Source organism: Columba livia, chromosome 7, assembly GCF_036013475.1.
Source record: "Columba livia isolate bColLiv1 breed racing homer chromosome 7, bColLiv1.pat.W.v2, whole genome shotgun sequence".
In the NCBI taxonomy this organism is placed as follows: Eukaryota; Metazoa; Chordata; class Aves; order Columbiformes; family Columbidae; genus Columba; species Columba livia.
Window position 1 is genome coordinate 32,573,333 of NC_088608.1, and position 19,061 is coordinate 32,592,393.

The 19,061-nt window shown below is 38.7% G+C and overlaps 1 protein-coding gene across 3 annotated transcripts in view; it reads left to right on the forward strand.

Annotated features, from left to right (window-relative positions):
* LOC110358229 (sperm-associated antigen 16 protein-like) overlaps positions 1-19,061 on the forward strand; it is a 321,255-nt gene that overhangs the window by 160,223 nt on the left and 141,971 nt on the right. For 2 of the 3 annotated variants that reach the window (XM_065069085.1, XM_021286622.2), the window contains 2 exons: positions 5,761-5,887; positions 10,359-10,830. In XM_065069085.1, the coding sequence (XP_064925157.1) occupies positions 5,761-5,887; positions 10,359-10,431 (200 nt within the window). In that variant the 3' untranslated portion in view covers positions 10,432-10,830. Of the gene's footprint in view, positions 1-5,760; positions 5,888-10,358; positions 10,831-19,061 lie in introns of those variants that run through there. The other variant, XM_065069086.1, reaches the window with a different exon arrangement.

Genomic DNA, 19,061 nt, shown 5'->3' on the forward strand with positions numbered 1-19,061 from the left:
GGTGAGTAATGCTTGTTTGTATACCTAGAAAATATATTTTAAAAGATATATGTTTGGGGTTCTTTCATCCTTGGCTAAGCCTTCCTACTTGCTAAAGCTTTGCTTTGCTTTTGGAAGAAGGGGGAAAAGGACAGAGGAGGGGAAAGAATTGCACCCTTGAACTTACCAGTTAAGTCCATCCTGTTTCAGTGATCAGTTTTGTTTTACATGCTCAATTTACTGTGCACTAGACTGAAAGTATGAGCTGTCAGGCTCCTGTGGTGATAAACCTGGATCTAATCCTGCTCCTACTGACATCAGTGGCAAACCGTGTGTTGCTTTCAGTGGGAGCAGGACTTACACCCCATGCTCCCCCATTCAACCAGTCTTACCTGGCCTCTGATATGAGTAATGACAGGAAGGTTTAATACTTAATCCTCTTTCTGCTTGCTGTGAATTTGGATGTCTAACAATTGAAATTGTCTGAAACCAACAATATAATGAGATTTCACGTGATTCGATAACTCAGGAGTAGCTCTGCAAACTGACCCTTTCTAGAGAAAACCTGACTTACAGCTCCTTCTAAATTGGAGGATTGCTCATTGTTTTGCAGAGTGCTCAGATTATGAAGATTAAAACCTTCCATGAGTGCTGAGTATGAAGATAAATTACACAGAGAAAGATTTAATTTATATTTTCTTTCTAAATGTCTATAAAAACTAGAGAGGAAATGTTTACATTTTCACAAAAGTAGTAGGAGCACATACCTTAGCACTGTATTTTCAAAGCATCAGATACTAGTTTGACAGAGGGCACAAATGAGTGTTCACAATTTGAAGAGTTTCATTTTATTGAAGAGAAGTAATAATTGAACAAAGTGGTTCATATTGACAGCATCATACTGGCATATATCTTTTCAGACACAAATGTACTTTATAGAGGAAGTGTCCTCACATGTCAATGTCTTATAAAATGTGTTGCTTTTAGTGATATAATGGGTCAGGAAAAAAAAAAATCATTGTCATAAATGATGGTAGGCACTTTTTACTGAAATACTGGTAGTTTTACGTTCTTGACATGAATAATTGGTTGTGTCATATGTGAAGCTACCTAGAAATAAAATAGAGGTCATAAAATGTAAAGACATGATAGGATGCATTTATAACAGCATAAACCAAACTGGCATTTTAATGTCTTAAGCCAAAGCCATTTGCTATACTTGCCCATTGATTTTGGCTGGAAAAGTTCTATGCCTAATTTAAACACATTGTGGAGATAAAGCCATATAATGGGAAAGTGATAGGATTTAGTTTTGTTAAAAGTATCTTCCTTTTATCTGTTACAATTATACCGCTATAACAGGATTGGAGGCTGGTGGCTGTGTGATCTTACAAGAATTCCTCACAAATGTGTCCATCTTCATAGCAGGTGACTTTCTGGTGTCATTTACCTTGACGTTTAACCTGCTGGTGATTGCAGGTTACGTAGAAGAATATTATTCAATAGACACAATAAAGGATTTAGTTTAGTGTTTGTTCCGTGAGATAGTTTGAGAGAGTAGTTGTCAGAAAAGATAGTGCAGTCTGAGAGTGTTTGTGCCTTTAATATAGTCCTTTGGAAGGCATGTAAAAAGATGGTTGGTAGAGACACTGGCTCAAAAGTACATGCAAAAAAACTCATTAATTTTGATTGGCTGTATAGGTTCTTTTAATTACTATGCTTGAAATGACATTTAATATGGCATATCAATAAAATAGGTAACTGGGGCTGAATATAGAAACCATGTGCTTTTATAAAAAACATCAAGAAGGATGGCAGAGCTTGTTCTGTTTTCATAGAATTGCTAGTAACCATGTGTTGTGTGTTGGGATGGGTTTTAAAAAAAAGTTTTAAATAGAAAAATAATTGGCAACATGTAATCTCAGTTGTCGCTCTGGTTTGCTGTGTGTCTTTGGAAGTGAGTACTAAGCTGGTGTGGAGAACTGCAGGTTCTCTAATGTTTTGTGCCCTGTGTAGCCTTTAGCAATAAATATGTACTAGGCAACTGTAAAATGTTCCCATCAGGGCATGCTGGCCTGTTGTCCTTACCAAGTTTTAACTCCATCTGTGAAGACAGGAAAGTACACAGGGTAAGAGAAATCTACCCAACTATTTGCATTTTCTTTTCAATTATTGTACAGTTGATGAAATATCTAACTAGTGCATTATTTGTCTGCTTTTGTATGTTAGTGTAGAGACAGCAACCTGTTAATACTCAGTGAAGACTTATGTGAGTGGAACTGTTTCAAATCTTCTGTTTTCAATGCAGTTTTACTGAAAGGCCTTTTGAATTTGAATGAACCATTCTGGTATGCGATTCTCAAAAGAGAAGTCTCTAGGTATAGAACAAGTAAAATTTTCCAGTCACTGTTGAGCTAGTGATACTGATAATGGTATGATTACTGTAAATGCCAACATTCATGGTACAGGTGTGCTGCTTGTAACAGTCTGTCCATGTTTATTTGAACTTGTTAAGAAAAATCGAAACCCGGTGAGGTAGAATAAAGGCTGATTTATTGATGGACGTCATTACCTTTCCTGGACTTAAGGGAAGGGAAATTGACTTTGCAGAGAAAAAGAGAACACTGAGGATAATTAGTCATGAGTCAAGAAAATATGTTAACTGATGTTTTACATTGAAAAAGTAGTAATAACACAGGTAAAGGATGACAGTTGGAGTCACTGTCTGTGTTGAGATTCAGAATGCAATCTGCAAAATACTGAACTACTGAGCAGTATTTGTATCATGGCATCGTTTATTCAGGACCTCTGTCTCTGGATGTAAGTAACAAGAGTGCTGCAAATGCCTAACCTGCTATTCATAGATGATTCCCTCTCTCTTCTGAACTAAAATCTTCAGAGATGGTGAAACTTATATCCATAAGGTCATGTGTTCCTAACGAGGAAAAAAAAAAATAGATAATGAATGTTGCTGCAGATTCATTCTAATGTAGACAAACTTGAATATGAGCTTCCATGAAAAGCAGGATGCTGCTCTACCCTTCCTATCAACTACTTTTTTTCTCTTTTTGTGGAAAAAGAACATCTAAATAAAATGTTCTTTCTGACTGAAAGATAGCTTGTATACAGGACAGTCTTGCTGAAATTATACCTCAGCTGGAAGGAAAGATGAGTTTATTTTATGTAGCAGTTGGAGGTTCTTAGAAATATCAGTCAGTTACCAGAGTGGTAAATTAAATCTTGAGAGCTAGAGCTCACTCATCAGTACGCAATGATATGGAAGTGGCAAGGAGAGAGACAGACAACTGCATCAGGTCTGGGTGTTTATGTTCTTGATGGAAAAGTACAAATCATTTCCTTCCCTTCTGCTGCTGTCATGGTCCATCACTTTAGTCCATTTTCACCTTGCTAAGGGATTCTGATGGGCCTTCCTACTTTTGGCACCTAATTAATCTCTCACAAGCCAGTTCTTGCAGCCTGTCTGCATGGGATGGTCCATATCTTAAGTCAGTGACTCACAATCATTTTTTTTTTTCTTTACTTTCCTTCCTATTCCTGTGTTCTTTCTCTCCAAGGTTTCTCAAGCAGGTTGAAGGTGCTTTTCTCCTGCCTTCGAAAATTACATACATACATCCCATCATTTCAGGAAAATATCCCTGTTTTCTTCCAGCAGAACAATGTCACATATGTTTTGCGGAGTTGTCCATGTTTTCAAAACTAATAAATGCTCACCGAAGTACACAGTGGGATTTTGCTTGTCAGAAACTACTCAACATCTCAAAGTCCTTGCATTGTAACAGGCAAGCAGGAAATTATTGGTCACTTTTAAAAAATGTCATACTTACACAGAAATAAAAGTATGTGATCTGAGATGAAAAAGGCATGTTCTGTGGTGTAAAACATCATGAGACTGTGAAACAAACAAACAAAAAATTTTGAAGTTATTTTATTGATATATAACAAGTGATCATATCAGATATCTTGTGCACCGAGCTCTAGCAGCCACAATACTTTACGACCAATTTGAAATGAGTCCTTGTGATAAAATATCACATGTAGTCTATATAACAGATAATAATGAATAGTATAATGTATTATCTATAATAGAAAAACACAGATTCTGTAAAATTATACCAGTGGAATCTAATATTCCTTTGAAATATATTTCCTGGATAATATTTCTACTCAGAAACAACTTACCTCCCTTCTGCTGTCCCTTCTGTAGGGACAGACTTGCTGTTCAGCTCAGCGCAGCATATGCATTTCAGCCTGGGAAATGGAAAGGCATTAAAACAGGTCTGAGAAGTCACTTCATTAGATCAGGAGTAGTGTCCATCAAAACCCTTTAGCTCTTCTGATCTTCTGTGCTGTTGATACAAAGCCTGCAAGAGCTCTGTGAGTCTTCTGGTGACATATAGGCAGGAAGGAAAAAAAATGAAAACAAACCATATTTAATTCCTCCTACTGACAGCTTCCTTAATAAATATTGTAAGAAATTTCTCAGTTAAGAGCCACCCAGTAATATAATTTGCAAGTCGAAATGATATATTCAGCAGCCAGCTCAGGGGACGTGTGTTTCTACTGTCCGAATCACATGAGCAGGGAATAAAATTTTGAGCTCTCACTGAAAGCTGTAATAATTTATTATGACTTGTTGACTTTTTTTTTTCATACTATTTTTGACTCAGAGGAACAAAGAGGATGGAACTGCCACTGAATTACATTGATTAGGTTTTTCCATAGTATGTTCAACTATGTATGTTTTCACAGGATGTAAGAACACAAACACTGCAAATTAATAAAGCTTCATGTATGTCTAAAGAAATCACAGACTGAAGCCCGTATCAGCACAGGCAGCTCTTGTATACAGCCATAACGAGTGGTGAATGCCAGTTTATTTTCTTTGTCTCCCATCTTGACATGCTTCCGTAGGAGTTAAGCCTTTGCTGTTTGGATCAGTTTGAATAATCCCAGATTTGTTTGTTACCTTCTGTCTTGTTCTGGTGAGGCATCCTTGCACTCTTCCTTCTCTTCTCCTGGACTACAGTTTAAGGAACGTTCTATTCTGGTGTGCATGAGGAAAATAGAAGCCAACTATAGATGCCAAGAGGGGCCCATCTATAGCAAAAGACCTCTTCTTTAGTGAGAAGGTCTCCCAAGTGTCCACTGTGACAAGATCTTACCCTCAGTGAAGAACTCCCAGACATCACTTGGTTTCTAGAAGACTTTCTGCAGACATTGAAAAGAAAGTCAGGCTGCCAGCACTCTGGCTTTCTTCAAGGTGAATGTTGGCATGGTGCTATAGATTTCTTAGACCCTTTGTAAGCAAGAAGGAATAAAGTATCTTTAAAAAGGAAACTGTCCCTATCCTAGCTTTTCATCCATATTCCTTTTAAATTCTACCTCAACAAAGTAGTCGAGGATGAACCCAGGAAATGTGAAGTGGTGCTTTCATTGCTCCTTACGATTCAATCCTTTAAAATCCACTTCTCCATTTCTTTTGACTTTCCCACTACAGCCTTCATTACTGGGAAGCAAACACTAACTGTTTTGGTTGGTTTGTGGGTTTTTTGTGTTTTGTTTTGTTTGTTTTTTGTTGTTTTTTTTTTTTAATTTTCTGTGTGATGTAGTGTTTGGGTGATGAATAGCTGTCAATGTTTATTTTTTCAAAGGAGTAGCTAGGAAAGGTACATAAAATGTGTTACTAATTTACCTAAACTTGTCTCTTATTCTTATTACCCTGAATAGCAAGTGGTGTATTCATGTTATTTTCTTTCACAGTGAGAGATGCAGATATACAATGTGTGGCCATGAAGATTCAGTCAACAGCACTGAGTTTCTTCCGTTCTCCAACACTGCTCTCACTAGGTCTGCTGACAAGACTTTATCTCTCTGGGATGCCAGAATGGTGAGCAGTCTTTTTCTCAGTCTTTCTTGAATTCAAGCAAAGTGACGGCATGTATGGTCTGAGAAAAATGAAAACCAATGTAAAATTAAAATAGAAAGTAAGGTTGATGTGGCAATAGAATATTCACTAACACAACTATTATCTTCTGACCAAAAATATCAACATGTAGCATCTCCTTGACATCTGAAGTGACTGAGTCCTCAAAGTGTAACAAATGGGCATGTGTCAAGATCACTGAATAAGTGGGCAGACTTAATTAGGTGGTGCTGGTTTTAGCAGCTGATGGTGGTTTTAGGAGCTGATGGTTTGGTTCTGGCAGACCGCACTGCTGCACACTGTGCTGTATCAGTTTGAGAGATAGAGCAGCTGAAGGTCAGTCTTGCCGGGCTTCTTTTCTAAGTGCTGGTGTGTGCTTGAAGTTGTGTACAAAGGAAATGGGGGAAATGCCAAAGGAGAAACACAAGCTGTGTAGAACTTTAATATATTTATTCTTCCTCTTGAAGGGATTGCTCTCCACCCGCTTCAGAACTCGCTACTGATTTCTCATGGAATATGTATTATTTTCTCCATCATATATCACTGCAGCTAGTGTCAGAAACTCTGCATCTCTCCTTTATTTTTCTCTACCTTCATTCTTTGGTGTGAGTTTAAACGGATTTAGTACATTGCAGAGTGTATTTGTCCCTGCTGCTTTGCAGCCCAAATATGTAAATCTTGTTCAAGTAGAATATGAGAACAAGGCAATAGGATTTTTTTTTTCTTTCATCAGAATATTCAATAATTATTGCTTCTGTTGTGGTATTTCTCATAGACCAACTCTTGAAATTCTCATGTTGCTAATTCAGTTCATATTATGGTCATTTTGCATTTCTCAAACAGTGTAAAGATACAAGATTCCAGCCCACAATAGTGAAGGTTGTATTCATGGAAGGGATTTGAGAGAAAGGAGCCAAAGAGCTATTGCTGTGTATTAATAGGTGTTGTCATCAGAGCTATACAAACACAGGATAAGAAAAACTGACATGAAAATGACAGTGGAATATTTGAGATGCTCATTAGGCAATTTCTATTTATGGATCATAGAAACAGACTGAATAGATGGTCCTTTAATAATAATACTGGGCATAGAGCACAACAAGTTAAAATGAAGCCAGTCAAGGATCATTATTCTTAAATGCATTGGTTTGTAAGAATATTTGACATCCAAGTATGAATAATTCAAAAAGAGAAAAAAAAATATTGATATAGAAACAAAGTGAGCAACTCTGTGGAAAAACAGGTTTCTTTGTTTTGTTTTCAGTAAATCCTGCAAGGAACTTTATATTGCAAATGTCTCCATAATCTTCTGTTCATAGCAAATTAACAGAATTATAAAGGAGTTTTTCTTTGATAAACTTATAGAAAAATCCTGCTCAATTTTCATTCACCAGCACTGTTTTTCAGCTTCGGGTGATTTTGCTAAGATACAAAAAGCTTTTGTGAAAAGAAAACATTGTTTATGGCATCTTGTTGTATATTTATTCTCTTGAATTGTTTCCCTCTTCAATGGGAAATCTTGCATCACTTTAAGTGGTGAAATCACTGTGAAGATGATATCTCGCTCTAAATACTGTGTGATATTAAATGTTCCCTCCAGAAAGAAGATGAATGATTCTCTCCCATTAATTTGGAACAGAGTATTTTCTCACCTCTGTGAGATCAATTAGCATTAAGGAGTACATTTAAGATAATTTTAATGAAACATGAAAATCATACTCCAGTTTGTTTTCTCATAAATTAGATTCGTATTATTAATCACATCTTGCTCTTCAATCATTAAATTTTGTCAGCTCTTTATTGTTAAAGATAATGGATGCAGAGAACTGTAAGTCAAAGCTGTGCAAGTTGAATGGACAATGAGCTCTGGATTTGGGGCAGAATGGAACATAAATCTTTGTAATTACTAAGCCATAATGCAACCTTCAGACTTTTGCAACATATAATATTACTCTTTTTTTTTTTTTTTTTTTTTCCTCCCTGGATCACAGAGGATCAGATCTAGTGGTTCAGAAAAACCTACAGCACATTAACTGTAATTGTAAACCTAAGATATATGTTGCCTGTAGGGAAATGAGAACACAGAAGGATGAATAGTATTTAGATGATTATGGCTCTTTCCAAACATTCTGTGAGAAAATATGGAGCTGGTGTTGGATTTGGATGGGAACCATCCTCATACTGTGCCAGATTCCCAGTAGTTAAGATGTATGAGACTGAGGCTGCAATTCATGGGTAGGAATTTCTTGCCAGTAAAGCTGATGGCTCTTGTGCCAAGATAAGCTGCAGAATTTAGTTTTCTTTATGCCAGTTTCATAGAAAGACAAGCGTATTTTGGCTTTTCACCAGAATATTTTCTTGCTGACACATCAGAGTGAGCATCTCTACTAATGAATTGCAAAGTGGGTCCAATGATAAATGTGAGAGGTGCAAAAGAACATGAGACCCCAAGAGTACAAGTTCACCTGCCTGGGTTAATTCTTCTCGTGATAAGAGGTCTGCCACTCATCTGCGTCTCCCATGTTCTGAGGAGTAATTTCTTGGGGCTAGTCAGATTTGTCTGGATAACATTTGAGCCAAGCTGAATCTTTGCTCTTTCTCAGACAGCTAAAATGCCAAATATTTATACACTTAAATAATTAAATAGACGAGGAAAAAAAGTACTCACATTTTTCATTCTACCTGTTGAAATTTATTGATTTAGTAACTATCTCATCGGCTTTCTGAGTTTTGAAATGTCAGGTTCTATAACTGGATATTTCTTTTTTGAAAATGTTGTGTGGTGACTGTCGTTTAGAACTCAGCATTCACTAGTAATGCCCTGAGAAATGTGTCCAACAAGGATTTGGGAAGACTTGTCTGTGTACTTAACTGGGCAGTCCTGTTCACATCACTGATGCTATTCTCATCGTAAAGTCGAGCACATGCACAGCTTTGCAAAAACTTAGATTCATACAATGCTCTATTTTTCTTTTTGATTTTCTGGAATACTAAACATTTGAGATATTGTTTTGTAACTGTCCACTTTGGTCTCTATGGATCACTGATATTCAAGTGCTTGTAGTTTAATTTTTTAATTATCCAGGTTATATTCTTGACTTAGACTGCAGGCATATAACACAAATCCCATCCCCACCCCACTATCAAATTCATATCCCTGACAACCACACAGGAAGGCATCAGGCATGTCAGCTTATTACTATTTGGGTCAAAGACAACTTAAACAGGGGTAAGGCAGCGCAGCAGAACAACGACCGGATGCAAGTTCTAGATCTGTGCATCAAATTTTATCCTAAACAGTAATTTGTGGACTGAAGAGCACAATCAAAAGTTAGAAGCTCTGGGGTAGTGTGGTCTTTGACGAGTAATGCAGACACCAATCTCAAGAAGAAAAAAAGCAGAATGAGATTGTCCAAAATCCTGCCTTACCAGCAGCCAGTACCTCCCAGCAATAACTTATTCTCATCAAGCCAGAATCTGGCTATGGCCATCGTACTCCTTCAAAGACTGGTGTAAATTTCCCCCCCACCACAAAGCAAGCAAGGGGAGTGGGAATCCAGGCAGAGCCTCTGTTCAGGCTTCTGCAGCGGTATCTCTTCATGGGTGTGAAGAAACAGGTTCTCTCTTAAGCCCTGGAAATGGCTTGTGAGTGTGGTACAGCCACACTTTATAGAGTAGAGCAGGGGTACATTAATTACATTGGGAGAGAGGCCTTAGGAAGAAGTAGTCAGTGAAAAGTAGGAGAGGCAGATCGATGTTCCTTTAGGGCAGGGTTTTTTTCTTTAAATGTGGCATTAGATAAAAAGGATCTTATGTACAGACCTTTTAAAAGCATTATTTCCTAATAGAGTGAGGCTGAGTGTCTGCTTATCATTTTCTGTTAATGGCTTTCAAATGTTAGCAAAGGTTTGACAGAGTTTAAGTTTCCATGCGATCAGGTCTCTGGGCCCCATCTGGTAGGGGAAATGGCAGTGGATGCTCAGCCCTGCTGTTTGGCACCACCGCTCCTGGGGTCCCCCAACAACCCCACCACACTTGTTCTACAGAATGGTGACAAGTGATGAGGGTAAGATACTGCCTGGAACTTTTCTTTTTTGGCTTTTCATGATCTGCCCCACAGACTTTTATATCCTGAAGTGATCTGTCTGTGAGATCAAAAAAAATAGCAGAGGTGGTGGAATTTGCATTTTTGTGGTCTTGCAAAAGGCACACAGATCATTTAAGGACAGTTGCTATTTAAAAGGTCTTTTCACACTGTGTCCTACCAGAGAATAAATACTTACGTGCACCAGTTTTTGAGCTCTCTGCTAAGGCTGCCAGCTGTAGTGCAGCATTTTAATGATGAGGACTTAGATGCTTAAGTTTTTCATATGGATGTAGAATAATTACAACGATGCTGATCTAAACTCCAGTCTTGCGTTTTTTTCCTTCACAGTACAGCCTATCATTTCCCACTGGGTGATATCCATGGCATGGGACAACCCTGCTGTGCTTCCTGCTACAACTAGATTGTGCCTGAAACTAGTTAACTTTTACTTGATTAAATTTGGTGAAATTGTTCCAAACTAGTAATTTCATTAGATAACTTATTTTCCCTTCTAATTAAATTATTTTTAGACCACTGTTTTTCAGTGTTGACTTTGTCACAATATAGTAATTTTCAAATCAGTAATCACCTAACATAAGCTGTTTTATTTTTGTTTCTTCAAGTGAAATATAAATTGTCTTTTAGACTACATGGATTTTGTCAGAACTTTTTTGTCAGTAGATTTAAAGTATGTGGGAACCCCCAGTTCTTTGTGAGGATGCTGCCTATCTGTGGTGGGAGCTTTTATGTTTGTTTGAAGTGGGCATTCATGAGGTAAACTCAAGAAAAGTGGCAGAGTGTTAAAGAATCAGACATATGTGACAGGCACAAAGGGAGTTACTTTGAAAGTTGATCTGCTTATCTTTACATTTTTTGTCCTAGTCCACTTGATTTATCCCCAAATAAACACCTTAGACACAAAATTATCAGCCAGAATACCCTCAGGGTACTGGATTTGTCAGTTTTATTTGAACCCTTTTGAACTCCTGAGAAATGAACTCAAGAGCAGATTGGACAGACAGGATGGATCATTTAAAAATTCTTTGACAGGCAGTTTATGGTTCAAGTCAATCCTCTTCAAAAGTAGGTCAAAGATTGAAGTCATCAGTACTGGAGATGAAGAGCTCTTCCAAGCAAACTTTGAATCTCTCAGTGTAATTGAATTCTTTCACTTTGAATAAGGGACATGCAAGGATAAGTCCAGTTCCTGGCATGAAGTGTAACAAATTTTGTGTTCCTGAGTCTGTTCGATATATTTGTAAATAATGGGATCGTATTTTAAAACTCCCTGTACTAGTACAAAAAGGAATTTGAGTCACAGTAAAATGTGAAATCAAGAACAACTAGCTATGAATACAGATTATGTTTTTTCCAAGAAGTAGCATCACAAAAGACAAAGTAAAACTTGAAGAATTTTGTGTCAGATCTATTTGGGATGCTTTTCTGGAGGCTTAGTTCCAGTGTTTCCAAAACCAAAAATATGGCTGAGGAAAAAGTCTTGATTTTTTTCTAATTTTGAAAAATAATTAAGAAAAACCTTGAAATGGTCACTATCATTTTTTTTAAAATGCTGCATTCCAACTTTCTCCAAAACAACTTCGGTGGAAAAAGGTGGGTTAAGATAAAATATTTCAAATAATGAACATATAACTCTGCATATTTGGGTCAGTTGACCCAGATGCAAGCAAGAACGTATCCTAAGTATCCTATGTTCTTGTTTTGCTGTGTTTGGTTTGTCTTCTTGTGGTTTTTTGGTTTTGTTTGTTTGTTTTTTAATTCCTAGGAGGTAGGAAAAGTATTGCCCTTCAAACTGTATTTTGCTACTGTCCCTGGAATAACCCTCAGACCGGAACTATGGCTGTCTTTGATTTGGCCTACCCATACTGACTTGTCCCTCCTTTTTCTTGCCTTCCTGACTGCTCACATATCAAACCATTAAATCCAAAGTTTAACAAACTGTATAATCAGTTCATCTCATGGGATTTTTTCCCTGTTAAACTAGGTTTAAATTAGACTCTAAACATTTTAGTTCAGACAAGTTACCTTGTTCTGCAAAGCTCCAGGTGAATTAGTGGCTCTTAAGAGGTTATAATTACTGTTTTATTAAGCTGTTCCTGTTCATTGACATGCCTGGGCCTGTTTGCTGGAATTCAGAGTCCTTCTGCCTGTGGGAAGGCAGCACCTTTTACAATGTTGTCTTCCTCTGCCTTGTCTCAGCAACGGAGAAAAGCTACATTTTTCATTTCAAGGATGGGTCTTTGAAAAGACAAGGCAGTTCTGTACATTAAAGCTTAATATCCAGCTTGACTTCTAATTCACATGAAATGTTTGAAGGACTTCTACTCTGCTCTGGTGAGACCACATCTGGAATATTGTGTCCATTTCTGAGCCCCTCAGTTCCAGAAGGACAGGGAACTGCTGGAGAGAGTTCAGCGCAGCACGAAGATGCTGAAGAGAGCGGACCATCTGCTGTGTGAGGAAAGGCTGAGGGAGCTGGGGCTCTTTAGCTTGGAGAAGAAGAGACTGAGGGGTAGTGACCTCATTAATGTTTACAAATGTATGAAGGGTGAGTGTCACGAGGACGGAGACAGGCTCTTGTCATTGACAACCAATGGTAGGACAAGGGGTAATGGGTTCAAACTGGAACACAAAAGCTTCCACTTAAATTTGAGAAGAAACTTCTTCTCAGTGAGGGTGACAGAGCCTGGAACAGGCTGCCCAGGGAGGTTGTGGAGTCTCCTACTCCGGAGACATTGAAACCCCCCTGGACGCCTTCCTGTGTAACCTCATCTGGGTGTTCCTGCTCCGGCAGGGGGATTGGACTAGATGATCTTTCGAGGTCCCTTCCAATCCCTAACATTCTGTGATTTTGTGTCTTTATCTTGGCAGTGAGGGAGTTATTTATTTAGATTAAAGTAATTCCTTTTCATTGCGGTGTTCACAGTAATTTCAGCTGCTACCAGCAAATCGAGGAACAGGATCCTCTGCAGCCTGCCATACCAGCTATGGGGTTGCTTCTGGGCAAAGCATTTTGGAGTGATGTTGTCATGTGAAACACATGCCTGCAAATCCAAATGAGGGACAGCCATATTCCAGGCAGCAGGTCGTCCAATTCACAGCTCCGCCGACAGTTCCCTGTGATGTATCACTGACTGTTGTAAACCTGCAAGGGCAGGCAGAGAGGCAGCAGTGGAATGGAGGAGGGGGTTAATTCACTGCTGATTGAATCAGATTTCATCAGCTGTAAAACTAGAGTGGATCAGTTTTCAGTTGCTGCTGGTTATCTTAGAATATTAGTAGTAATTAGAGGCCTATAAATAGATAAATTTAAATAGTTAAAGTTCTAGCCAGAGGAAAAGTCTGACTATGGATTTCAGCAAACAGCGTGGCTCCTGGCATGCTGTGCCAGGAGTGGGTTCTGTCAGAGTGTGCGGTGTAACAGCATTTGGCTGTGTCGCTGATTATTTAGAAATGAAGTGAGAGAGGCAGACTCTGTTCCTGTCTGGGCAGTAAATAGATTGACCTGAATCTGAACTTCTTACCAGCTCCCTGTGTATATCTATAATGTGTGTGCATGATATATGGCAGTAAGTACGAATTTAATTTTCATGTCACCAGTGTCACTTTGAAACAAAACGGGAATAAAGTTCTTTCAAAGGTATTTGGGAAAGGCCTGACTGCAGAATAACATTTGCATTGACTTCTTGGTCCTAAAACTCTAATTAAATTATTGATCATGAAGCTGGCTGCTTTCTTAATAGTTTCTAATGTAACAATTAAAGCAAAGTAAGTAATTAAAAATGAAAAGATTGGTCCATAAGTACAATATTTGAAAGGTCATTTTCAACTTAATCGCTTTTTTGAAAGAGGCAAGAATAAAACAAATAAGTCATTAGTAAAAAAGCAGTTTAGTGTGTGCATGTGTGTAATAATGTTCCTACTAGATCACCACTGGCCACACATCACCAAAATTACTTTAAAATAATAGCTAAATGTTCTTAGTTGATATTGTATTAACACCTCTCTTCCCAGACCAGGCTTCCATTGTGTGACATGCAGTAGAAGGTACATAACCATAGCATGCTTCTGCTCCAGACAGCTGATAAAAAAGGCAGAAGCCAGAAGCTTCAGCCAAAGAGAGTGCAAAATTTCTGTGAAAATATTATGTTATTATTTAACAGCAGAAACTGCAAAGATTATTTATTGGCAGTGTTTTTATAGGCATGAGAAAGGGAAATGTGTAGAGGTCAGTCAAGTTGGTACATGGATGTTTATAGGTGTGAAGGTCTCAGAGAGGAAAACACAAAGATGTTTGCCAGAAAAATTTCAGAAGACCACTTAACACTGTTGCTTTTGACAGCGCAGATGTGAGAGATGACACTGAAGGATTTAAGAACTGATAGAGAGTTTGGAATCCACCAGCAAAAAATAGGCACTTACAAACAAGGTGCACAGCCAGGCACTGGTCGCATTCCCCCAAATGGGGAACTACTGAGTTTTGCACTGATTGTCTTCTGTACTGTGGGCCTTTTACAAGGTGCTCATAATGTTATATGAAGTAAAATCAGTCACAGCTTTTGCATCATCTCTGAAATTTAGCTATCATGTCCTGACAAGCCGGGGGAGGAAACACATCTGAGATGCAAGCTCTATTACAAATACTTTGCTCTCTGCCACAGACCTTTCAGTATAAAATGTCTAGCTTACATATCACTGCAAAAGTAGCTCATTGGTGAAATAGTTCATAGGAATGAAGACAGCCTGTTCTGGAGCTTGTTATAAAGGTAGTTCAGTATCACCCTACTGCTTGTACACACAAGGTAATTGGAAACTAAGCCAAACTTTGAAGCATGGGTGTGGGGATTTGCTAAGGAAACACCTGCTGTATTCATCACCTCCTGTGCTTGTAGAACATGTGTGTTCCTGTGCACAGGGAAATTCATTAAACCATGGGAGAAAGAATTCATCTAAGCATGTACCTCAGAGACATACAGGTCCAGGGTATCTATGATTTGTCTAATATTGTGAGCTTTATAGACATTTGGGGAACTGAGCTCTCATGAATAGTTACTGTGCACAGTAACTCTAAACACTTTCTCTAGATAGTAATTGTCTTGCTTGCTACAGTTAGATTTTGCTTTGACACATTTGCTCAGAAACAAATCCTGCTCTTGACAAGGCAGTGGGGGGAAAAATTACTGTGCTGTTCAGGTTGTGTGAGAAATAGATAAATCTGTTAATCTGTTAAGTTAAAGGCATTGCCTCTTAAATGTTTTTTCCTTTTCACAATTAATTGTGGAATCTTCTTTCCTGACATATTAATTGAGGAAAGCAGATTATAGATGTGAACTTTTTATGAAAGGTCCTCTTAGTGGATTAGCATGTCTGCCCTTCCACCTGCATGCTTACAATGCTCTGCCATGTGATGCTGAAGAAGAAGAATGGGTGATTTGTTATCTTTCCTTTTATCTGGATTCCCCATGAGCTGTTTTCATGTGTTACTGAGTACAGAGCTGCTCTTCTGTCAGGTTGAAATAAGGCATCTGGACACACTTGTCTACACAGAATATGCTATGATGGGTTTTTATTTTTCAAATTCAATGATTACACTAGATTCTCTCCTCCATGCATGAGCTGTTATATATCAAACCACTTATTCCACTGTCCCTTCCCAGACATAGATGTAAGAACTTCAGTTTCAGAAGTCTGATGACATGATGACCGTGGCTGTGCATTCTCAAAAAGGTCTATTAAAGGAAAAAAGCAAGCAAACAAAACAAAACTTACAAATCAGTTTCCATTCTACTAACAATAACATTGTGAAGTAAGTAATGTATTTAAAAAAAAATAGCTATCCAGTTTGGTAAATACTGAATCAAAATGTTGGTGATGAGTCAGTCTGTTGCTCTGTATAGATTACTTCATTCTAACTGTCACTGCTTGTGTATAGATTTATTCCCACTCTGGTTCCCCACAGCCTCAGCAGGTGGCTTCTTTAGACTTTCCATTCACACGTCCTTGTCATAATAGCAAGAGAGATACTGTCTGAGAAACGGCTTGAACTGAAAACCAGGCAGGCCTTTGGGATGACTTCAGCTGTGTGTTCAAAAAACTGGAACTTCAGAGCTTGAAAGATATATGCTTAAGAAAATATATTGTCTTGCTGCTTAAAGAGAGATTAACTCATCAATTCTGAGTGTCACCTGCAAAGCAGTTGAGGGTCCTGGAAAAGCTGTAGGCTGTCAAATTGGGTTTGAGGAGGATGCCTCATGCAGTGTTGATGGATAGTGAAAGTTTGCAGTGGAAATTCATACTTTAAAAATTTCCCAGATGACAGAATTTTTGTAGTACATATTTAATGTACAGAGAACTTCCAGGTAGACACAGGCTTAAAACACTTTTATGCTCTGATACCCCCAAGGCAACAGCACAGAGAGGTGGTATTCACATTTTATGATCCAAGGCCAGAATCCAGCTCTTTGATTATAATTAAATTCAGCTTTCACATTTATAAGCAGGATAAAGAGTTGAGGACATGTTATTTCAAGAGGCAGCATGCTTGGTCTGCTGTGAAACTGATATGAAGTTTGAGAGATACTTCTCTTTCTCACACAGCCAGAAATTTGCTTACGAGTAGCAGGCATGTCACTTCACCAGGCTCCGGGCAACCCGATCTAGTTGAAGATGTCCCTTCTCCTTGCAAGGGGGTTGGACTAGATGACCTTTAAAGGTCACTTCCAATCCAAACTCTTCCGTGACTCACCTCTTTTCCATCTATCCTTCCACCCTTTCTTATTGATGTAGACTGCAGCATAGGGTTTGAAAAAAGAACACATTAAAAAGGAAGAGTCATGCCATCTCATGGTGTGCTATAATAATAATCTAAAGATGATTCAGCTGAGGTCCTAAAATACCAATTCCATTTTCTCTTTCTGGAATTCTTTTTCTCCATTTGTGTCTTTTGGCATATTTGCTGGAAGGGATTAAATTGATGCAAATGTGAGATAGACCTGGTTGCTAAAATGGTGGAAGTGGAATGAAAAATTGTTGTCCTGTGGAGCTTCGGGTGTTGTACACTACTGATGTGGACATGGGGAGACGTTATCATGGGCTATTGGAAGGAGAAGAAATGAGGCAGCACCTAATTTGTGTTGTACAATTTTACTTAAAATTGCTCCAGTGGACTGCCCTGGTGGGATTTAGTATTGCCTATAGAAACAGGAGAGCGCACATTCCTTTGTTGCCTTGAAGATGAGATAATGTGACAGCACGGTAATTGTGAAATGATCAAAACTAGTAGTGACTCATTTTGAGGAGAACGGTCTGTGCTGGTAGCCTGAAAACCCCACGTGTCCCCTCATTGCAGCAACAAATACAAGGCAGTGCTGATTACGTTCTGTAATTTATGTGAAGCAACTAAAAGAGATCTGTCTCTGTCACTGTTCTGGTCTGGACTTTCCTAACACCAGGACAGTGTTCCAATCAGTGGTGTGAATTGCTGTGTCATTCTTGTTAACAGCCAGGTTTTCTTGCATTGTAACATTTGTTCGTTCTCATCATCTGGAGGCAAAGCTGCTCCTCGAAGTGCCGTGGCATCGCTTTCAGAATTCCCTCTGTGTGCTTTCTCCTCCTGTGTTTAACGGTATCTCCTTTGTTTTCTTAGAACAATTAGCCATACCTCAAGGATTCACATTTATCAAAGCAGTCAGCACGCAATTCCTCATGCCTACCATAAATCCCAGTCACGCACACTCTGCCATGCCAAATCCAGTCGTGAGTGCACTAATCTCTTCGCAAATGCTGTGTTTGGATGCTCTGAGCTCCATCAGCTTCTTTTCAGGAGCCCAGTCTCGGAGCCCATCTTGATTGCAGGGTGATCTCAGAGCCAGGGCAGAAGAACAAGCTTCAGCAGCAGCTTCCTTGTCTCTCAAGTTCAGATTTCTGGCAACAGTTTGCTGCAGCACTACTAAAATTAATTGTTTCAGGACTAACACAGGAGGAACAAGGTGCTGCCAAAAAGGTACCACCAGCTGATCCCCTGAGAACTGACTGTTCCTGCATCACTCAGCATGGTTTTCAAGACAGAAAGGATTTACCGGTAAACACTGGTTTTATCGTTTGTTTAGCTTTTCATTTTCTCTAAAAATAAATACGTAATTATTGCATTCCAGTTTTCCGTCTTCTGTGGCTCAAGCCCAGCTTCTCTGCCTCCAAGTGGGTTTCAGGCCAGTGTTTTGCAAATTATAGTATTTTACATGCCAGTCCCTTACTCAGCTGATTGTTTCCTCTCTCCTTAAAAATGTTTTATAGAGAAGCAATAAGCTTTCAAAAAGAAGACATTTATCACACACAGATTGGAAACACTGGGACAAAACTGATAGGCGAGATGCAAAATTTAGCAATGTGACAAACCTTTTGTACATAATCATCCCTTGTCAGTGACTAGAATAAATATCAATGGTCTGATTTTTCCACTGTGAATAAGCTCAGCACAGGAAAAGAGGTACTCGGTGAGGTATGCTGATATGACTGTGCCACTGTCATCTTTTTATTTAAATATCTTCTATTTTATATTTGGTTTCTGCAAAGGCAACCAAGAGTGGCTTTAGCAAGAAGCCACAGAAAAGCAGGAGTGATCAGGACAAGAGCAAGGATATGTGTGACCCTCTGCCCATCTGCCAACCCCTCGGCCCCCCTTTCCAGCCCCATTCAGTAATGGCATGCAACTGGTTTTACTGATTGAGATGGAACCCTAGAAAGTTCAGTCTGAGTCTCGGATGATTTTTGGGAATGCAAGTAGAATGTCCACTTGTCTCAGAGCCCATGCCTCGGGACATGGGCAGCTTCTTGACAAATGCCCTGGTGTTAATGCTACTTGCTACTTATTTTGGAGTTTATCTTTATAATAGTGAAAATTACAGACTTCTATATTTTTTTCTTTGTTTTCTTCTGTGTTTAGTGAAGATTTGCATACAATCATACGCTTCACATTTTAGCCACATTCTTAACCATATTGGTCCTGGCCATCGTGCTCTCTCCTGTGGGTGAATA